Source organism: Xenopus laevis, chromosome 7S, assembly GCF_017654675.1.
Source record: "Xenopus laevis strain J_2021 chromosome 7S, Xenopus_laevis_v10.1, whole genome shotgun sequence".
Taxonomy (NCBI): Eukaryota; Metazoa; Chordata; class Amphibia; order Anura; family Pipidae; genus Xenopus; species Xenopus laevis.
In genome coordinates, this window is record NC_054384.1 from 68,351,515 (window position 1) to 68,375,590 (window position 24,076).

The following is a 24,076-nucleotide window of genomic DNA, read 5'->3' on the forward strand; positions in this document are numbered from 1 at the left end:
ATTGTGGTTATTTTTAAACTGTTAGATTTATGGTGTAACCCATGTAAGTCAATGGGAAAAATTTAAGTCGTAAGTAAATACCTGTGCCATTTTACTTGGGGATCAGTTGATGATGTATTTGGTTGCCCATTTTATTATTTATTTTTCATCTAATTTCAGGGAAGCCCAAAACAGAGCAGGCTTTATACTCACACCATTTATATGGCACATTACTTAAATAACACCAAGACTGAAAATACATTATTTATTTCCATACAGGTGGGCATTTACCCTGATCATTATTTCATCGTATACAGCCAATCTCGCTGCATTTCTCACTGTGCAAAGAATGGATGTCCCCATTGAATCAGTAGATGATCTGGCAGACCAGACCACAATCGAATATGGAACAATTCATGGCGGCTCCAGCATGACCTTCTTCCAAGTAAATGTCTTTTTAGAGATGGTTGGGAGCACATATTGTGAACTCATCTTGTGAAGTAGAAGCAAGTGCCATTAAGAATGCTACACAAATATATATATCCAGCCAACTATAACATAGCCTGTGCATTAGATTTGCCGAGCTGGTTTCAGGCCAACATGCATTTGCTCACTTCATATATTTCCTCCTTATCTAGTTTTGATAAAGTTATAAAAAGGCCACTTTATACCTTTATCTCTTTGTCTCCCTTTGTATTTGCCTGATTAAATATAAATACACAAATGTATAAATACTTTGGTTTTTCTTTTAGCCCCCAAAATTACATATTGAATCACAAGTTAAGGTCCAATTAAGGCATAAATGTACATTATCTGTTCTACAAGATACACCTGTGAGCCCATATTTAGCAGTAATTTGTCAGTTCTCAATATTCTATACGATAGAGACAGTAAAAACATGTATTGTATACTTTTGGGATTCCCAAATTCTTCATGAAAGATTCGGCCGAATACCGAACCAAATCTGAACCTTATATGCAAATTAGGGTAAGGAAAGCTTAAATAGAATCACGAGCTGGACGCGCAGTTTAAAAATTTTAACTTCCTTGTTTCTGTGATGATTTTTAGGATTCAGTTCTGTCAGGCACTAGGATTCTGCCGAATCCAACGGAAAAGAAACAAATCCTGGATTTGGTGTATTCCTACATTTTAATTTAAGGTCTAATTGGCCATAAACCTTTTAGGTAAAAAAATGCAGTCCTGAGGGCTGATCAGCTTCCACCCTTTAAAGGAGAGTTGGGTGGCTTTCTTAGTTTGAAGTACCTTTCTTATATTCAAATGTTAATACATATTATCCATATTATTTAATAATATTTCCCTCAGGTACCAATGCACAACTGAAAGGGTGCTACATATATAAGCACAGGCCCAAACTGGCAATAGAATAGTTCAATTAGCAGATTGGTAGGGTATAGATGCAATCAAAAAACAGCCAGCAGGTCTTGATAAAAGCAAAAAAAACTTTACTTAGTAGTCCAGCATTTGGATCACAGTGACTTTTCTAAAAAAAAAACAGTGAGTCTAGGAGACACTGTAAACATTTACTTGTTACGGCAACTGTGAAAAAAGAATACAGGGTCGAGTCTGTGAATACACCATGATAAATGGTGCCACCAAAGTGTTAGAATATTTGGTGTGCAGTACTACTTAGTATAAGGGATGCACCGAATCCAGGATTCAGTGAGGGCTCAGCCTTTTTCAACAGGATTCCAATTTGGCCTATCCAAGTGTCTGGGTGAACCAAACCCATTTAATCATGTGACTTTTCGTCATACAAACAATGAAGTCAATAAAAAAGTGGTTCATTTCAGCAGAAACAGTGCTTTTCCTCAGAGTCAAACCAACAGACCCTACCCTACCAACACCCAACCAAGACCCTACAAACACATAAATACCCAAACAGTTACCCAAACTGTATACAGTAACCCGCGTAACCCCTGTGCACAAATGTGACCAGAAAAGGAAGACATAGTAACCAGATTTAGATTTTGAAGTTAATAGCAATGGGCCCAGGTGGAGTAACCCACTGGATATTAAAGGAAACCCCCCCTTGTGGTAAGTCCCCACTGGCCCCCCTCCCTGCCTCCCTCCTACACATTCTTACCCCTGAATTCTGACCCCTCTAGAAGGAGTGAGCACAGTGGAGCTCACGGGTGCCATCTTCTTCTCTTCTGTAATCTTTGTGAATTGGTGTATTGGTGCATGCACAGTTAGAGCAATCTACTGTGCATGCACCGAAAGAGACAGAAATTGCTGAAGGGGAGGAAGAAGACACGAAGATTACCTAAGAGAAGAAGATGGCACCCTTGCACTCAGCTGCGCTCACTCTGCATGTACGGTCACTATTTCTAGAGGAGTCAGAATTCAGGGGTAAGAGGCAGGGAGGGGGACCAGCCAAGGGGTGCCAGTGGGGACTTATCACAATGGGGGGGTTTACTTCTCCTTTAAGGCAGCTTGCCAGCATCTATTATTATACTACAGGGACAGTGGATAATCTTAACTGCACCTTATTAAATGCATTAAAAATGGTTCTAGATCAATGGAGCATGACTCAAAATTCTATGTACAGTATACTGGCCTATATTTTTTATGTTCTTAATTTTGATATTGAGAATTGTGATTGAAACTGGAAGTCAAACTTACATTGAACTTCTATGAGATACATACATTGACAGACTCTCTGGCCTGTTTTTTTACTTAACTATATTTACTTCCTACCTGATAATCTTTTGTAGTTAACTGGCTAGCATTAATACTGGGAATTATTTCTTGTGCTCCTGATGACAGTAAGGCCTTAAGCATTTAGCCTTTGAAATTCTTTAGGGACTTATGGGCAGAAATCCAAGCTAGAGTTGGCAGCAAGGTCAGAACAGAACTGATTATGTAGTATGGCGGTACAGGGATAAGGCAGAAGAGAAATCCATAAACAGGCAAGAACCGGTACACATGAGATAAACAGAAGCCTAGTCAATAGCAAGCTATGAGTGATAAAGAATACAGATATATAGACATGGACAGGAGGCAAGCTGCAGATCAAAGCAAAAACATCAGGGTGAAAGCAAAAAGGCAACAATCTAGCAGGAGCTATGATCACAAAATACATTTCAAAGTAACTTATAAAGAGTTATGGCAGAGAACACCCACCAGTTATTAACAGTATAAATATTCCAGGATATCATTACTGAAAAGAGCAATGCAGAGCGCAGAAATCTTTATCAGTCTAATGACTTCTGCTGATACTGAATATTTGTTTTTAATTTGGGTTTATTTTATTTCTTTGAACAGTACACATGGGTCATTAATGCTTCTTGTACTTAAACCTCTTTCTGTGGACTCTAGAGAGTAAAAAATATATATCCCACTACCTTGCAAGGAGCAGTAATAATTTGTACATAGTTAACTACACCCCCTCTGTGAACTGTGATTTCTGTACTTTAACAACCAAAAAAAAGGAGTTTATTATGCAGATTGGAATAAATCACCCACTCATCTTTTACAGAGAAAAACGGGGGCACATTTATCAAGGGTCGAATTGAAAATTAGAATTTTCTAATTTTTTTTATCGTCAAAACTGTCGAATTCGACTAGGGAATAGGGATGTAGCGAACGTCGGAAAAAAAGTTCGCGAACATATTCGCGAACTTGCGCAAAAACGCGAGCGGTTCGCGAACGGTTCGCGAACCCCATAGACTTCAATGGGAAGGCGAACTTTAACATCTAGAAAAGACATTTCTGGCCAGAAAAATGATTTTAAAGTTGTTTAAAGGGTGCAACGACCTGGACAGTGGCATGCCAGAGGGGGATCAAGGGCAAAAATGTATCTGAAAAATCTGCCTGTGTGTGCTTGGAAGAGATAGTGTAGGGGGAGAGCTGTTAGTGATTTCAGGGACAGATGATAGTAAGTTTGCTGGCTAGTAATCTGCTTGATACTGCTCTGTATTGGAGGGACAGAAGTCTGCAGGGATTTGAGGGACATTTTAGCTTAGGTAGCTTTGCTGGCTAGTAATCTGCTGTTCTCTTTAAACAACTGCCATACGTTGACCTTGTAGGCATTGTTTGCCCAGTTTTTTTGGACGCAGCCACTGAAGCACAGTTGCCAGAAAAAATATGCCATATAAATGCTGAAAATAGTCATTTTTCGCCATACGTTGACCTTGTAGACATTGTTTGCCCAGTTTTTTTGGACGCAGCCACTGAAGCACAGTTGCCAGAAAAATTATGCCATATAAATGCTGAAAATATAAATTTTTTTGGTTGCAGCCACTGAAGCACAGAGGCCAGAAAAATTATGCCATATAAATGCAGAAAATATGCATTTTTTTGGTCGCAGCCACTGAAGCACAGTTGACAGAAAAATTATGCCATATAAATGCTGAAAATATAAACTTTTTTGGTTGCAGCCACTGAAGCACAGAGGCCAGAAAAATTATGCCATATAAATGCAGAAAACATGCATTTTTTTGGTCGCAGCCACTGAAGCACAGTTGACAGAAAAATTATGCCATATAAATGCTGAAAATATAAATTTTTTTGGTTGCAGCCACTGAAGCACAGAGGCCAGAAAAATTATGCCATATAAATGCAGAAAATATGCATTTTTTTGGTCGCAGCCACTGAAGCACAGTTGCCAGAAAAAATATGCCATATAAATGCTGAAAATAGTCATTTTTTGCCATATACGTTGAGTCAACGTATGGCAAAAAATGACTATTTTCAGCATTTATATGGCATATTTTTTCTGGCCTCTGTGCTTCAGTGGCTGCGGCCAAAAAAACTGGGCAAACAATGCCTACAAGGTCAACGTCGTTGACCTTGTAGGCATTGTTTGCCCAGTTTTTTTGGCCGCAGCCACTGAAGCACAGAGGCCAGAAAAAATATGCCATATAAATGCTGAAAATAGTCATTTTTTTGGTCGCAGCCACTGAAGCACAGTTGCCAGAAAAATTATGCCATATAAATGCTGAAAATATAAATTTTTTTGGTTGCAGCCACTGAAGCACAGAGGCCAGAAAAATTATGCCATATAAATGCAGAAAATATGCATTTTTTTGGTTGCAGCCACTGAAGCACAGAGGCCAGAAAAATTATGCCATATAAATGCAGAAAATATGCATTTTTTTGGATGCAGCCACTGAAGCACAGTTGCCAGAAAAAATATGCCATATAAATGCTGAAAATAGTCATTTTTTGCCATACGTTGACCTTGTAGACATTGTTTGCCCAGTTTTTTTGGTTGCAGCCACTGAAGCACAGAGGCCAGAAAAAATTAAACCAGTAGGGTTTGCACCCTAGTTTGTAACGGTGGCGGAGGGAGGAGGAGGACGCTAAAGGACAGCTGTGTGTGGAGTCATGAGGCTTGAAGAGAAGGACAGCTGCATAGAAGTCAGAACAAGTCTTCCGGCGTGCAGTAACCCTCCGAGATCCACCCCTCATTCATTTTAATAAAGGTCAGGTAATCGACACTTTTGTGACCTAGGCGAGTTCTCTTCTCAGTTACAATCCCTCCTGCTGCACTGAAGGTCCTTTCTGAGAGCACACTTGAGGCTGGGCAAGACAAGAGGTTCATGGCAAATTGTGACAGCTCTGGCCACAGATCAAGCCTGCGCACCCAGTAGTCCAGGGGTTCATCGCTCCTCAGAGTGTCGATATCTGCAGTTAATGCCAGGTAGTCCGCTACCTGCCGGTCGAGGCGTTCTTTGAGGGTGGATCCAGAAGGGTTGTGGCGCTGCCTTGGACAGAAAAACATTTGCATGTCTGACGTTACAGACTGGCCAAAGGGCTTTGTCCTTGCAGGTGTGCTCGTGGCAGGATTACTGGCACCTCTGCCCCTGGAATGTTGATGAGTTCCTGAAGTGACATCACCCTTAAAAGCATTGTACAACATGTTTTGCAGGCTGGTTTGTAAATGCCGCATCTTTTCGGACTTGTGGTATGTTGGTAACATTTCTGACACTTTATGCTTGTACCGAGGGTCTAGTAGCGTTGCGACCCAGTACAGGTCCTTCTCCTTAAGCCTCTTGATACGGGGGTCCTTCAACAGGCATGACAGCATGAAAGACCCCATTCTCACAAGGTTGGATGCAGAGCTATCCATCTCCGCTTCCTCATTATCAAGGACTGCATCATCCACGGTCTCCTCCCCCCAGCCACGTACAAGACCAGGGGTCCCCAAAAGGTCACCACTAGCCCCCTGGGAAGCCTGCTCCTGTTGGTCCTCCTCCTCCTCCTCCACAAAGCCACCTTCCTCCTCTGACTCCACTTCTGGCACCTCTCCCTGCGTTGCAGCAGGTGCCTGGGTTCGTTCTGGTGATTCCGACCAGAAATCGTGCGCTTCCAGCTGCTCGTCACGCTGGTCTACAGCCTCATCTGTCACTCGTCGCACGGCACGCTCCAGGAAGAAAGCGAAGGGTATTAGGTCGCTGATGGTGCCTTCGGTGCGACTGACCATATTTGTCACCTCTTCAAAAGGTCGCATGAGCCTGCAGGCATCGCGCATAAGCACCCAGTAACGGGGGAAAAAAATCCCCAGCTGTGCAGATCCAGTCCTACCACCCAGTTCAAAAAGGTACTCGTTGACGGCCCTTTGTTGTTGCAGCAGACGTTCCAACATAAGGAGCGTTGAATTCCAGCGAGTCTGGCTGTCAGAAATCAAACGCCTGACTGGCATGTTGTAGCGCTGCTGAATGTCAGCAAGGCGTGCCATGGCTGTGTAGGAACGTCTGAAATGGGCCGACACCTTTCTGGACTGGGTGAGAACGTCCTGGAATCCTGGGTACTTGGAGACAAAACGTTGGACTATTAAATTTAACACATGTGCCATGCAGGGCACATGTGTTAAATTGCCTAGTCTCAACGCTGCCAACAGATTGCTTCCATTGTCACACACCACTTTTCCGATCTGCAGTTGGTGTGGGGTCAGCCACCGATCGGCCTGTGACTGCAGAGATGACAGGAGTACAGATCCGGTATGGTTTTTGCTTTCCAGGCACGTCATCCCCAAGACAGCGTGACAACGGCGTACCTGGCACGTCGAATAGCCTAGGGGGAGCTGGGGGTGCACAGGTGTGGAGGAGGAGAAGGAGGACCCAGCAGCAGAGTAAGAAGAAGAAGAAGACGAGGTAGAGAGCGATGGAGGAGTAGAGGTGGTGGCAGAACCGCGTGCAATCCGTGGCGGTGACACCAACTCCACTGTTGTTGTTGAGCTACCCATTCCCTGCTTCCCAGCCATTACCAAGTTCACCCAGTGGGCAGTGTAGGTGACATACCTGCCCTGACCATGCTTGGAGGACCATGCGTCAGTAGTCATATGGACCTTTGGCCCAACACTAAGTGACAGAGATGCGGTAACTTGGCTCTGCACATGTTGGTACAGGTGTGGTATTCCCTTTTTAGAAAAAAAATTGCGGCTGGGTACCTTCCACTGCGGTGTCCCAATTGCTACAAATTTGCGGAAGGCCTCAGAGTCCACCAGCTGGTATGGTAAAAGCTGGCGGGCTAAGAGTGCAGACAAGCCAGCTGTCAGACGCCGGGCAAGGGGGTGACAGTCAGACATTGGCTTCTTACGCTCAAACATGGCCTTCACAGAAACTTGGCTGGTGGCAGATGACTGGGAATGGGAACAGGTGGTCAAGGTGGAAGGCGGAGTGGAGGGTGGTTCAGACGGGTCAAGGAGAGCAGAGGTAGAGCAGTAAGATGCTGGACCAGAAGGAGTGTGGCTTTTAGTTTGCCTGTTGCCTTTGAGGTGTTGCTCCCAAAGTGCTTTGTGCTTGCCGCTCATGTGCCTTCGCATAGAAGTTGTACCTATGTGGCTGTTGGGCTTACCAAGGCTCAGTTTCTGACTGCACTCATTGCAAATTACAATGCTTTTGTCAGAGGCACACACATTAAAAAAATCCCACACTGCTGACTTTTTGGAAGTGTGCGATCTGGCGGTAACAGTAGAAGTTGGCGGAGTTGGCGGTATTGGCGGCAATGGCGGGTGCGTTGGCCGGCTGAACACAGGTGCCGATACATGTTGTTGCCCTGCTGATCCCTGCGGGCTGTCCTCCCTGCTTCTTCTAAGTCTTATTCTCCTACTGCCTCTCTGACTCTCCGTCTCTCCATCTGAACTACCCTCCTCTTGCTCTCTTCTACTAGGCACCCACAAAACATCAATCTCCTCATCATCATTCTCCTCAGATGCATCAATTTCTTCTGACACATCACAGAAGGAAGCAGCAGCGGGGACCTCCTCCTCATCACTCATTATGTCCATCTCTATCGTGTTCTCTGCCAGAATTAAATCTGGTGTAAGGTCCTCATCTCCTTCATCTTCTTCTGGCAATAATGGTTGCGCATTACTCAGTTCAAGAAACTCATTGGAAAATAACTCCTCTGACCCCAGTGAAGAAGGGGCACCGGTGGTGGAGGAAGTGTTACGTGGGGTGGCCATAGCAGTGGAGGATGAGGAGGATGTTGTGGTAAAGTTAGAAACGGTAGAGGATGGGGTGTGCTGTGTAAGCCAGTCAACTACCTCTTCAGCATTTTGGGAGTTCAGGGTCATTGGCTTTTTAAAACTGGGCAATTTGCTAGGGCCACAGGATTGCATAGCAGCACGGCCCCTAGCACGGCCTCTGCGTGGCGGCCTGCCTTTGCCTGGCATTATTTTTAAAAAAACAACAACAACAACAAAAACTCAGTTGGTTTTTCTGGAAACGATAATACACACAGCTAGATGGCGGGTTGAAGAAAACACTGTGCAAATAATGCCTACAAAGTCAACGTATACACTACTACAGCGGTGGATACGGATTACGTAAAATATATGAATGCTGCTTGAAAAAAAGTAACTCAAGTGGTTTTTCTAGAGACGATAATATTATCAATATTTAGACAAAATGTGAACAAGGTCACACAGCTCGATGGCGGGTTGAAGAAAACAGTGTGCAAATAATGCCTACAAGGTCAACGTATACACTACTACAGCGGTGGATACGGATTACGTAAAATATATGAATGCTGCTTGAAAAAAAGTAACTCAAGTGGTTTTTCTAGAGACGATAATATTATCAATATTTAGACAAAATGTGAACAAGCTCACACAGCTCGATGGCGGGTTGAAGAAAACAGTGTGCAAATAATGCCTACAAGGTCAACGTATACACTACTACAGCGGTGGATACGGATTACGTAAAATATATGAATGCTGCTTGAAAAAAAGTAACTCAAGTGGTTTTTCTAGAGACGATAATATTATCAATATTTAGACAAAATGTGAACAAGCTCACACAGCTCGATGGCGGGTTGAAGAAAACACTGTGCAAATAATGCCTACAAGGCCAACGTATACACTACTACAGCGGTGGATACGGATTACGTAAAATATATGAATGCTGCTTGAAAAAAGTGACTCCGGTGTTTTTTCTGGAGACGGTAATATTATGGATATTTAGACAGAATGGGAACAAGGTCACACAGCTCGATGGCGGGTTGAAGAAAACAGTGTGCAAATAATGCCTACAAGGCCAACGTATACACTACTACAGCGGTGGATACGGATTACGTAAAATATATGAATGCTGCTTGAAAAAAGTGACTCCGGTGTTTTTTCTGGAGACGGTAATATTATGGATATTTAGACAGAATGGGAACAAGGTCACACAGCTCGATGGCGGGTTGAAGAAAACAGTGTGCAAATAATGCCTACAAGGCCAACGTATACACTACTACAGCGGTGGATACGGATTACGTAAAATATATGAATGCTGCTTGAAAAAAGTGACTCCGGTGTTTTTTCTGGAGACGGTAATATTATGGATATTTAGACAGAATGTGAACAAGGTCACACAGCTAGATGGCGGGTTGAAGAAAACACTGTGCAAATAATGCCTACAAGGTCAACGTATACACTACTACAGCGGTGGATACGGATTACGTAAAATATATTATGGCTGCTTGAAAAAAGTCACTCCGGTGTTTTTTCTGGAGACGGTAATATTATGGATATTTAGACAGAATGTGAACAAGGTCACACAGCTAGATGGCGGGTTGAAGAAAACACTGTGCAAATAATGCCTACAAGGTCAACGTATACACTACTACAGCCGTGGATACGGATTACGTAAAATATATTATGGCTGCTTGAAAAAAGTCACTCCGGTGTTTTTCTGGAGACGGTAATATTATGGATATTTAGACAGAATGTGAACAAGGTCACACAGCTAGGTGGCGGGTTGAAGAAAACACTGTGCAAATAATGCCTACAAGGTCAACGTATACACTACTACAGCGGTGGATACGGATTACGTAAAATATATTATGGCTGCTTGAAAAAAGTCACTCCGGTGTTTTTTCTGGAGACGGTAATATTATGGATATTTAGACAGAATGTGAACAAGGTCACACAGCTAGATGGCGGGTTGAAGAAAACACTGTGCAAATAATGCCTACAGGGCAAATAATGCCTAAAAGGTCAACTTATACACTACTACAGCGGTAGTAAAATAAAAAAAAGTAAAATAAAAAAAAAATGAATATTAAAAAAAAAAATTAAAGTTGGTGCTGCTGAACTACTAGGAGCAGCAGATTAGCACACCAGTCCCACTCCCCAACACTGCTAGACTAATAGCACTGGGCTCTTATAGTAGTAGTAGTAGTAGTAGTAGTAAAACAACAAAAAAATAAATAAAAGCAGTCCTTACAAGGACTACTGTTATTGCAGCAGTCAGCAGATGAGATCAGAAGCAGGACAGCTGCCCACTGCAGCTACATACAGAGCACTGCAGTAGAAGGTAGATTACTAGCCAGCAAAGCTACCTAAGCTTAAATGTCCCTCAAACCCCTGCAGACTTCTGTCCCTCCAATAACAGAGCAGTATCAAAACGATTACTAGCCAGCAAACTTTCAACTGTCCCTGAAATCACTAACAGGCAGCAGCTCTCTCCCTACACTATCTCTTCAGCACACACAGGCAGAGTGAAAAAACGCTGCAGGGCTTCGGTTTTTATAGGGAAGGGGAGTGGTCCAGGGGAGAGCTTCCTGATTGGCTGCCATGTACCTGCTGGTCTGGGGTGAGAGGGCAAAAAAAAGCGCCAACAATGGCGAACCAAAAATGGCGAACGTCGCGCGACGTTCGCGAACTTCCGGCGAGCGCGAACACCCGATGTTCGCGCGAACAAGTTCGCCGGCGAACAGTTCGCGACATCTCTACTAGGGAATTATCTAAACTCAATTTGAGTTTATTTAGTAATTCAAATTGCATTTTTGAGATTTATCAAATCTGGCCCTTAAAGAATTCAAATTTGACTATTCATCACTTAAAACCTGCCGAATTGCTCTATAAGTCAATGGGAGAGGTCCAGTGACCAATTTGGAGATGTTTGTAGCCTTCTTGACATTTTTGTCCGAGGTTTAGATATTCAATTTTTTTAATAAATAAACCCCTAGTTGAATTTCAAATATATTTGAATTCAAGGGAATTTAAAAAGACTCACATGAATTTGAAATTCAACCCCTGATAAATGTGCCTCTTAGGGGCAGATTTATCAAAGGTCAAAGTGAAAATTCTAATTAAAAAAAAAAATGTTGTTTTAGCCTATGGGGGACCTCCGAAAACAATTGGTAGACTTTGAAAAATCGAAGGGTTTTTTTGTGGAAAAACTTTGATTCATAAGATTCGAATTCAGACAAATTTGAATAAATAGTGACTATTCACCTGCAAAAAAAAAACTTACATTTTTTAAAATAAATTTCGGTTGGTCTTTTTGAATTTGAATTCAAAGTTTTTCAAATTCGGAATTCGACCCTTGATAAATGGGCCCATTACTGTATGGCTCTCTCTCTATTCTTTAAAGTGACTTGTGGCTCAAGATGCTTCTTTTGCATCGTTGTGTCGAGCGCCACTACTTCTGTGCTCCTTTTGTGAATTACATGAAGGGGATTTATCAAAGTCTGAATTTATCCCATTGACCTTTAAAAGGGGCAAAACACCACTTTTTCATGGGGAAAAAAAACTAGAATTTTTTGGGATTTATTAAATACAGAGGGTGTTAAAATTCCGAATAAAAAACTACTCTAACTCAGGACCTGTCAAATTCATGTAGAAGTCAATGGGAGAAGTCCCAAAGATCTGCGTTGGGTTCCATGCAATAATCCAAAGATTGGACAAAAATACGAAAAAGTTGTCGAGCGTCAAATCCAAAAAAATTGTATGATTCAAATTTGTTCATGTTTTTTTTTTCCTGCACAGGAAATTTCCAGGAAAATGTATTGATAAATAAGGGGAAAAAACCTATGTGTATTTGGTCCAAGTAGCTTTCAGAAGATAATGAGATATTTTTAGACTTTGATAAATAACCCCCAAAATGTGGCTTCTGATGCTGGGAAACTGTGGAGATACCACCACCCTGAAAGGTGGGGATAGCTCCAGGCTTCCCACAGTGGCCTACATCAAGTGAACTTGCACTTAAAGCATTTCATGCAGATGTCCCTTTGACACTTGGAGGCAATATAAGAAAACTTGAGCCTTCAGCTTCTACAACCCCACAAGAGTTCCTGAACTCTCACATGGTTTCTTCATTCAAATACCTTGGCTTCCTGCTGATCGCATGTTTTATTTCCTCAAGCAGGCTTTAAAAAGAATAAATAAATAAAAAGCTTGGTACATAAAACCTTCCATGATTTGCATTTTTTTGCCGGGGAAAAAAGCCTGATTGACAAGAAGCCAAGGTATTTAAATGAAGAAACCACACAAGAGTTTAGGGACTCTCACTTGGTTTTAATAGCCAATTTTAGTAGCATTTTTAAAAATTACATCTAATCACCAAAGAAAGAAGCCGTATTGTCTCTTTCATTTAAATTAGAGCAATAATGTTAAATGTTTACATATAAACTACTATACATATAATTGATTACAATATAATAAATAAATAAATAAAATAAATCCTTCCATGTGTAAGGTAGCTTAATTTATTCTACTTGTACTTATTGCTTGACCGGCTTGGTATATGTCCTCTGACAAGTAGAAGTCCTTGATCATTGCTGCTATTGAGAAGCTGAAACTTTAGGCTGGTGCAATCAGTTCAGTATATAAGAACACTTTTTAGCCATATTAATTTTTAGGGTTTAGTTCTCATTTAAAGGAATGACAATATCATGTAGTGTTGCCCTGCACTGGTGTGTTTGTTTCAGAAATACAACTGTAGTTTATATAAACAAGCTTCTATGTAGTCATGGATGCAGCCATTCATGCTCAGGATTAGTGATGGGCGAATTTGCACCGTTTAGCTTCGACAAAAAATTTGCGATTTTCATGAATTTTTGAACCCGACGTCCATTTTTTTGACACCGTTGAATTTTCGCCAGCAAATTTTCATGGCCATTTCACGAATTTATTATTTATTCTCGCCTGGCGAATAAATTCGCCCATCACTACTCAGGATACAAAATGGATAACAGACAAGTTATGAAGAATCCCACTGTATACTACATGGCTTATCTGTAGTGATGGGCGAATAAATTCACCTGGCTCTAACTTGCGGCGAATATACGATTTTCAAGATTTTTCAGTGAAAACATTCGAATTGCTTGATTTTTTCGTGAAAACGTTCGAATTGCACAAATTTTTCGTGAAAACGTTCGAATTTGATGACTTTTTCATGAAAACGTTCGAATTTCACGATTTTTTCGTGAACTTTCCGATCTCGCAAATTTTTCGGCGAAACGGGAGAAATTCACCCATCATTACTTATTTCTTATGTGCTTTGTATCCTGTGCCTTTTTAGCAATGAATGGCTACCTCATGGCCACAAAGCTTGTTTATATAAACTATTGTAGAGTTTCTGAATCAAACATCAATTTTAACAGTGAAGCACAACAGTGCATTATGTTTGCATTACTTTAAAATACTTACATTTTGGTGTTACTGTTTCTTTAATCTGTTTTGCTGCATACCCAGTGGTGCTATTATTGCGGGCACTGTGCTTAAATTAAAGAGACCCTGGAACAAGTTATATATACTTATTAATATTGCATTGTGTGATTTAGTGTTGTGTTGCATTTTCTATTCTCTATATTGTACTTAAAATTAATGTTAAAATGTTAAGAAAAAAATCTATTTTACTATGAGAATTATCATTTTATAATTACTTATTGTTTAGACCAGTATCCACCATTTAAACACACAGCAAATGCTGGAAATGTGAAATTACATCTGCTGCATTACTGACTGCTCTAATGTTTTACTGGGGATGTTAGGTTTACAATAATTTTTAGTACAAACTAATTTTTATAGATGAACCAACATTAAGGCAATTTTTATTTTGATTTTTTATTTTTGTTTTGTTTGTTGATGCAATTTTATAGTTTTCTTTCTTTTTAGGATCTTCACTTTTTATTTTAAAACGACTATTGGTTGCTAGGGAGATAAAAGGAGAACTAAAGCTTATCTAAAGAAGTAGAGCAGAAATATTGTACAGTATTTTCTGGGCCTTTATACCAGCCCAAGGCAGCCACACAGCCCTTTAGCCATAAAGATTTGTACCTTCAAAGATGTCCAAGTAGCTACCAGTTTTATTTTCTACTGATTTACTGCACATGCTCTGTGCTGCTGTCAATTCCTAAGCTTAGGGACCTACTCTCAATATACTATAAGTATAAATAATACACAATATATGACTGATTAATAAATAAGTCAGACTAGTGGTACATGGCAGCTCACAAAGCAGCCTAATTAGCATCCAAATTTAGTAATCAGCCTTGTAACATCAGCTTAAACTACAGGCAAACCTTATTTTCTTCTTGTTGATTTGTGACGACCCCTAAGCTTATCTTCTTAACAGCTGCCAAGACAGGGAAACTCCAGTGACAACTTTAAAGGCCTGGATGCAGCGCCGGATTTCTCGGGTGGGTACTAAACTCACCCCGCATCTCTAGTGCTCCCCATTAATCGTCCCTAGGGCTGCTACCAATTAGCCACCCTAGGCCCAGGCCTTTGTGGCCTCATCACAAATCCGGGCCTGTCTGGTTGAATTACTACTACAGCGATGCTGAACCTTTAATTTGGTTTAATAAGATCAGCATATAAAATATGGCTTTTCTAGTTCTCCTTTAACCCTTAGCAACCAAATGCCAGTTTCAATTGTAAGCCTGTTCCTCCATCTGTCTAGCTGTGGCCTTTTCAAAACCATGCATTCTGAGTATATATTGTGTCTAAAGACTTTCTTGCCGTTAATATTTTAGTACTATGCTCCCTAAGTATACTGCCTGCTTGAAACAAAGGCCAAAGCTGGCAAATAAGAGGGTGACATTTAACCAAAATGATATAATTTGTTATGTTGGGAAATGCTATTTAAGAGAGGGATAGAAGTGTTTGTTTATTTCAGTACAATAAATCTAACATTTAAACAACTGTATTGAGGCATGAATGGAAGTATGTAAGAAATCCAGAATGTTGTGAACATTTTATTTGATATTGTACATGTTGAAATGAAACATTACGGGGCAGATGTATTAAGGGTCGAATATCGTGGGTTAATTAACCCTCGATATTCGACTGGCGAATTAAAATCCTTCGACTTTGAATATCGAAGTCAAAGGATTTTGCGCAATTCGTTCGATCGAACGATTAAATCCTTTGAATCGAATGATTCCAAGGATTTTAATCCATCGATCGAAGGATTATCCTTCGATCAGAAAAAACTTGGAAAGCCTATGGGGACCTTCCCCATAGGCTAACATTGACTTTGGTAGCTTTTAGGTGGCGAACTAGGGGGTCGAAGTTTTTTCTTAAAGAGACAGTACTTTGACTATCGATTGGTCGAATAGTCGAACGATTTTTAGTTCGAATCGTTCGATTCGAAGTCGAAGGTCGTAGTCGAAGTAGCCAATCCGATGGTCGAAGTAGCCAAAAAAACATTTGAAAAACTATTTTTCCTCTATTCCTTCACTGTAACTTAGTGAATGGGCCCCTACATGTTTAAAATTATTGGCGAGATGTTATCTATAGTGGGCCTCTTCATTTGTAAATGGTTGTTGCTTTATGAAGTAGAATTCCTGCTAATTCCCTGTGTTTCATATATCCCATTTAGAATTCCCGTTATCAAACCTATCAGAGAATGTGGAATTATATGCATTCAAAGCAGCCCAGTGTATTTGTCAAGAGCACAGAGGAGGGAATTGCAAGGGTGTTGAACTCTAACTATGCCTTCCTGCTGGAATCCACTATGAACGAGTATTATAGGCAACGCAACTGTAACCTTACTCAGGTTGGTGGGCTGCTGGATACCAAGGGCTACGGCATTGGCATGCCAGTAGGTAAGATCTATATTTTTTTCAGCTTTTCTATTGACTAGCTAATTCTGTTTATATAGATGACAGATCTGTAGTTTGAAGGTTGCAGTAAATAAGGTGTGTAAGCATTTTTTAAGAAATAGTTCATATATACATCAGTGATAATCTATATGTAGAGCTGTTCTCTGCAGGACATTTTTCATAAAGGTAAGCTAAAGATAGATAATCTTTGACAACAAAAAAAGATTTCCATATCCTACAGTTTTATGTTATAGAAAAGACAGAGTTTTGAATTATCTCAGATACTTCTACTTTACCACTGCATATTTATCAGTCTAGATGGGTTTAGTCCAGAACTACACTAGGGGCAGATCTATTCATGTTCAGAAATGTTTCCGTGTTTCGTGCAATTGTGGCACATAAATAGCAGTTGTGTTCTGCAAATAGGTACAAGTATGGGACCTGTTATCCAGAATGCTTTCTGGATAATGAATCTTTCCGTAATCTCCATTTAAACTACAATTTGTAAAGATTTAATGAACGATGCAAATCAAACTTATGCTACCTAAAACCTATCAAGATTGCATAACAGTCAATGGGAAGTATATCTAAATCAGTCAACCAAGTTGCTAATTGGGTTACCCCCCCATGATTTTACATCATTCAGGATTTCTCAACTTGCTTGAAAATCAGTTTAATGTGTATCTTTGATTATTGTAGTGGAAAGAGCAGTTTTACCTTAAAGTTTGAAGAGAAAAATATGCTATTTGTATACCGTATATACTCGAGTATAAGCCGACCCAAGTATAAGCCGAAGTACCTAATTTTACCTACGAAAACTGGGAAAACTTATTGACTCTAGTATAAGCCTAAACACAACTACAGCCCAGTCTCCCAGCAGCGCACATTCCGCTAAAGCGACCCCCCCAGCGATCAACCGGACTTCTTTGCAAGGTTGATGGTGACAGAGAATTGCCAATTGCATTGTCCCACTGTCCCACTACCATGTGCAGAGGGTGCTGCGTATAACCAACAGAGGGCGCACTGTTATTCTTTCATATAACCAACAGAGGGCGCTGTGTGATATTGCAGTCTCTCCCTAAGCGAACTGTTGGTATAGGAATGATTAAAAGTGACTGCAATCTCAGCTACTGCCCGCTAACCCGTAGACTTTTTCAGCACATTTTGGATGCTGAAAAACTCGAGTATATACGGTACATTTTATTTTTGATATTTGTTTGGTAAAACAGAAGAACGAGAGATTTTAGTACAGTGATGCTTAAAAGTTTGTAAACATCGCTGTGGGGTGGGGTTCTCACTTGTAATTGTTCATAGAACTTGAATTCTTAGAGGTTTTCGAGATATTTGTATTTTGTTCGGATTGTTCAGCACTTTTTTTTTATCGTTCATACTTTTTATATTTTAACAACTTTTGTGGCATTCTTGGTTTTAGAGAAATAGGGGGAAATTTACTTACCTCTGCAAATCTGCCAGCGTTGCCTTTGCCGCAGTTCGCCGCTCTTCGCCAGACGTAGATTCGTCAGGGCTACGGAAATTCACAAATATCCGAAGTTGCGTCCAGGGAGCCAAAAGGTAGCGAAATTGCGCTAGTGTAAATTCGTTAGGCAAAGAGAAGTAGTGCTAGCGAAGGCTAATTTGCATACTGCGGCAAATTTAAAATTGAATGGACGTGTATGCTGCAGAGCATACATAACATTACACAAGCCCAGGGAAAGTGAATAAAAGTATATAGAGCTGTTCTAATGCCCTACACATGTGCCCACAGTATAGTTTAAGGTGCCATATGTTATCAAATGTAGGGGGGAAGGTGAGCACCCTAAAAAATATTTTCGATCTTTCTCAGCCTATAACCCAAAATACGCCAGCATTTTTTTGCAACTTCGCCAGGCGTTAGGGTGCGAATTTACGCTACTCTATCTAATTCGTTGCCGAATTTTCGCCAGGGCCACTGTTAGTGAATTGGCTAAGTGGCAAAATGACGTCCCTCTGGTGAATTTTAGCAAGCGTTAGCCACTTCGCCGTTTAGTAAATTTGCCCCATAGAGTTTAATTCATGGTTTCAAAAAGCTCACTAAAAATTCACTAAAATTCAACCTTTAATAAATGGGCCTCAACATCTCTCACATGTAGGAATATAGCAATAATAGTTATATACTTTATATAATGTTTCTAGGGATCCACCGAATCCAGGATTCTGCCTTTTTCAGCAGGAATCGGATTCGGCTAAATCCTTCTGCCCGGCCAAACCAAATCAGAATCCTAATTTGCGAAAGAAATCGCATGAATTTTTGTCTCAGAACAAGGAAATAAAAATTTTTTCTCCTTCACACCCTTAATTTGGATATGCGAATTAGGATTCGGATTTGGTTCAGGATTATGAAAAAAGTGCTGAACGACCTAAATAAATGTCTGAATATCTCGAACCTCTTAAAATTAGAGTTTTTGAATGATTTCAAGCAGCCCCTCACCCAAAAAAACTCTAAAAGTCTAAATAGTTAAAAAGAAAGTCCAATAATATCAGAAGTTTTGGTTTTGTATTAGAGTTTTTCATGGTTTTTACAATTTATAGATCTCCAATTTCTAGCGTTTTAAGATGGCCATAGATGTTGAGAATTTTAAAAGATCAGATCCTGATCGTGAGACCACAATCTTCTCAGAACAATCGTAAGATTGTACAAATTTACCATCAACTAAAAACACCAATTTGCCAGGAAAACAAGGGGAGCTGCCTGCTTGGCCCTGCAAACATAGATAGATTGCACTGGGACCGACAAAGATTTTTTGACCTGGCTGATCAATTTCCTGACAGATGTCGGCCGAAAATTCGCAAGATGTACGATTGTTCGAATACCACTAACCGCACGATAATTTCGAAGGATTGGTCGGGCTTCCCTAAAATCGGTCGTTCGGCAAGAAGAATCGTTGCGTCTATGGGGAGCTTTAGAGAGTGAAAACATGATTTGTGAAGAACTCACTCTGCAGCCTCTTTCTTCCCTCCTTAAATTCTCCTTGCCACTTTCTGTTTAAAAAAAAATATTTACCTATGAATGTAATGTACTGTATATCTAAATCACAAAGCACATATATGGTTTAGTATATTACAGATTGGTTCTCCAATCTAAGTCTTGTGTGTGATATAACTATTGAAAGTAAAACACTTTTGGACAATTCAATGCCCTGTAGGCTCTGCTTTCCGTGATGAGTTTGACCTTGCAATCCTTCAACTGCAAGAGAACAATTGTCTGGAGGACCTTAAGCGCAAATGGTGGGATGGAGGCAAATGCCCAAAGGAGGAGGACCACAGAGCAAAAGGTAACACAAGTCGCTCATCTCAGATATTTTTTTTTTTATTTTACACTTATGGCAAAAATTTAATTATTTATATTCTCAACTGCTATTCCTTTTATGATTTGAAGTTGGCCACAGGCATCCAGGACATCCAGGCATCCAGGACTTATTAAGAGATACTTATTAAGCTTTTGTTAGCTTTATTATAAAGTAGTAGAGCAGAACAGAAATCTGTAATTTCATTTCATTTGACTTGTCTGTTTTAATGATGGCAATGGTTCTCTGTAGTACAATGTATCTTGTGCCAATGTTCATATCAGTCATAATAGCCATATCTCTTTATAAGTGATGCAACAAATTAGTCACTCATGAAGTCGTATTTTCCCCTCTGTTAGCAAAAATTCCATAGCTTTAAAATTTTGAGAATTAGGAAGTAGCAAAGTTAAGATGGTAGCATGGTGGCAGAGCATTAATGCCACATTGTTGGCTTCTGTATCTGATAAGGCAACCACAGCTCTTTAACAGTGAAGATCTTTGCCTCTGAATATACTCCAGTAGCTCCCCATCTTCTTTTCTGCTGATTCAGTGCACATGTTCTGTGCTGCTGTCACTTACTGAGCTTAGGGACCCACTCACAATATACTGTGTATATACAGAATAGAAATGTCACAATATAAGGCTGATACTGTACCTACTTAATACAGAAAATGACAGCTCAGAAACCAGTGCAATTAACATCACAATGTAATAATCAGCCTTGTAGCATCATCTTATATTACAAACAGGGCCGCCATCAGGGGGGGACAGGGGGGACTGTTGTCCCGGGCCCGGATGTTTTGGGGAGTTAAGGGGGGCCCGGCCGTGCTGCACTTACTTGCATTTACTTGCACAGCCGGTCCCCTGCATCCGAGCTCCGATGACTTCTTCTTGTGTTCTGATTCGCCAGTGAAATGTAAGTCCCGGTAAAGCCACATTCTGATTGGTTGGGAGAAGTTTGAACCGCCCCTCTACTTTATCCAATCACCATGCGCCTTTACCGGGACTTACATTTCACTGGCGAATCAGAGCACAAGAAACTGAAGATACCGGCATCTGAACTCCCTGGCTAAGGTACGTGCAGTTTTTTTTTTCTTTTAACTTGTGGGAGCCCTGACCAATTGTTTTTTTAAATGTGTGGGAGCCCTCTGCTAGTTTTTTTTTTTTTTTTTTTTTTTTTTTTAAGATGTGTGGGGGCACTGGCTAATAGTTTTTTTTTTTTTTAAATGTGTGGGGGCCCTTTGCTATTTTTTTAAATGTGTGGGGGCCCTGGCTAAAAGTGTTTTAAAAAAAAAATATGTGGGGGCCCTGGCTAATTGTTTTTTTTTTTTAAATGTGTGGGGGCCCTTTGCTATTTATTTTTTTTTAAGATGTGTGGGGGCCCTGGCTAATTGTTTTTTTGTTGTAAAAAATGTGTGGGGGCCCTGGCTAATAGTTTTTTTTAAAAAAATGTGTGGGGGCCCTGGCTAATTGTTTTTTTTTTTAAATGTGTGGGGGCCCTTTGCTATTTTTTTAAATGTGTGGGGGCCCTGGCTAAAAGTGTTTTAAAAAAAAAAATATGTGGGGGCCCTGGCTAATTGTTTTTTTTTTTAAATGTGTGGGGGCCCTTTGCTATTTATTTTTTTTAAGATGTGTGGGGGCCCTGGCTAATTGTTTTTTTTTATTTTAATGTGTGGGGCCCTGGCCACCAATGTTTTTTTTCTTTAACCACCACCTGACCACCAAAACTTGTAGGAGGGGTCTGGGCACCAAAGTTATTTTTTAACTTGTAGGGGGGCACTTCATCTTTTAATGCCTGTGTGGCCTTCATACTGAGGGAGGGGTGGCGAGGGGGGGCCCCAGAAAATTTTGTTGTGCGGGGCCCCGTGATTTCTGATGGCAGCCCTGATTACAAACACACCTCATTTTCTGTTTATAAATTTGCAACTATCCGTAAACTTAGCTTCTCAACAGCTGTTCAGAGCCCACTGAGCATGTGAGTGTCATAGACACTTTGAAGTCCTGGATCCTTGTGCTATTGAGAAGTTGAAACTTTAGGTTTAGGAACAATAAATTCAGTATATAAAATATGGCATATTTAATGGTAATAATTTTAAGGGGGTCAGTTCTCCTTTAATTGACCAAGCTATGTATATGTTAGAAGACTCGACAGGCAGGCGGCACTTCTGAAATTAGGTTTATTGGAGTAACTGCTGTAAAAACCTCACACATTTCGGGAGTTATCCCTTAGTCATAGATTCAGTGCACTATGACTAAGGGATAACTCCCGAAATGCGTGAGGTTTTTACAGCAGTTACTCCAATAAACCCAATTTCAGAAGTGCTGTCTGCCGGTCGAGTCTTGTAGCGTTCAAAGTGGGGACACTGTTTGACTGAGCACCTGATTTGAGCGGAGAGCGGTGAGCAGTTGCGGTCTCTTTTTGTTCTTTTATGTATATGTTAGTGTGCATTATATAAATTATATATATATATATATATATATATATATATATATATATATATATATATATATATATATATATACATACACACTAAGGGGCAGATTTATCAAGGGTCAAAGTAAAACAATTAGAATTTTCGAGCTATTTTTGTGTACTTCGACTATCGAATAGGCCAAAATTTGATTCGAATTTTGAAAAAATTTGACTTATCGAATATCGAAATTTAATGTACTGAATGAAATGTACTGTCTCTTTAAAACTTCGACCATTCGCCATGTAACAACTGCCGAAGTCGAAGGATTTACCGCATTAAATCGATTCGAAGGATTTTAATCCATCGATAGACTGATTTTCCTTAGATCAGAAATTACTTAGAAAACTTATGGGGAAGGTCCTCATAGGCTAACATTGGTACTCACTAGGTTTTAGGTGGCGAAGTAGGTAGTCAAAGTTTTTTTTAAAGAAACAGTACTTCGACTGTCAAATGGTCGAATGGTCGAACGATTTTTACTTCGAATCGTTCGATTCAAAGTCGTAGTCAAAGGTCGAAGTAGCCAATTAGATGGTCGAAGTAGCCAAAAAAACCTTTGAAATTCGAAGTTTTTTTCATTCTAATCCTTCACTCGAGCTCAGTAGATGTGCCCCATAAAGTGTAAAAAAAAGCAGGTTTATTGAATCTGACGTTTCAGTTCCACATAGGAACTTTCATCAGGGAAAACAGAACACAGTGCACAGTGAAACACTTAAATCTGCAATTTGGCGCCAAGCTCTGTTGCTAGGCAACCCATATACAAAGTTAAACAAACCCGAGACTGAAAAAAGGTGTATGGTGCAGTGACCAATATAACACTTATCTCGTGACCAGACCTACTAATATATACACATCACAGTCAACGCGCCAAGGAACCATAACCCCATTATGCCTATACCTCAGAGACGGGGGCGTGTCTTGCGCCCCGTCCAGGGCCTATTTACACAGTTTTTATTTTTATACTGAACAATTCCTTTAATGAGTCATCCATGCTCAACATAGGCCAGTGTTTCCCTACGCTTGCTGTAAGATGGCGGGATGCTGTTGAAAAAGTGGTGGTGAAAATCAGAGGAGTAGTAGAAAGAAGATCAGTTTGAGAATGTTGCAGCGCCCTATCCAATTGAGAACACAGCAATTCCAATGAATAAACTCTGTCCAAAAGTCTGCCGAACATCTCACGGAGTTGTAACTCCGCTGTATCTGTTATTCCGTATGACTCTCAAAAATTGAGAGTACATAATGCCACGGGTTGTAGACCTAAGTATAATCCAGGAGCGCAAGATGTGACTCTGCGCCGTATGGCCGACCATGAATCGTACGTCTTTGTAACTGTTCATCTCAGCCTTGTTTCTGAGAGATGACTGTTTTTCTCACGTCATAACAGTCCTGTAAAAAAAAAGATTCGGGGGTCAACTGACTCTAGAGACATTGCACTCACGACTTCTTCATGCTCTCGCTTGGCGTCCAAGCGAGAACAAGTGGCCATGAGGGAACCTCCGTACTCCTCGCTCATCTTGCTACCCAGAAGTGCAATGAAAAATCGCTTTCGCTATATGAGAGTGCGATCGGAAATCAACACCTAAAGCTAACTCTATCCAAGTGCTGCTCTCACAAGAGGAGTGAGAATAACCCAAAGGAACATATAGCAGTGCATCTCTGCGTACTGCGTCTTCATCAATCATTACATGATCCCAAGCATTCTTATCAGTATCGTGGCAAAAGGACGGTGCCAATTGCAACTTATCTCAAGTCAGCTGTGCCGACTTTTGGAGGTAGAATAGTTTCTCAGATTTGAAAAAGTTCCTGGATAGTGTGAGTTCAAGGAGTTGAATCAAGAACTCAATAAGTACATCCCTGGGTGGAGCAGACAAAAGGGCTTTCTTGCAGGCTTGGACCCCCTGGCCATGAAGGATAACCGTGTAAATGCTCTTAACATCCATGGTTACCAATAAACTGTTAGGAGGAATAAGTGGTAATTCTTTCAAACATCTGATTACATGCCCGGAGTCCTGTGTA

General features: G+C 40.5%; 1 protein-coding gene across 1 annotated transcript in view; it reads left to right on the plus strand.

Moving 5' to 3' along the window:
* LOC108697603 (glutamate receptor ionotropic, kainate 4) overlaps positions 1 to 24,076 on the plus strand; it is a 332,567-nt gene that overhangs the window by 292,505 nt on the left and 15,986 nt on the right. Inside the window, exons 16-18 of the mRNA XM_018227788.2 lie at positions 259 to 424; positions 16,044 to 16,269; positions 19,449 to 19,577. Coding sequence (XP_018083277.1) covers positions 259 to 424; positions 16,044 to 16,269; positions 19,449 to 19,577 — 521 coding nt within the window. The remainder of the gene's footprint in view (positions 1 to 258; positions 425 to 16,043; positions 16,270 to 19,448; positions 19,578 to 24,076) is intronic.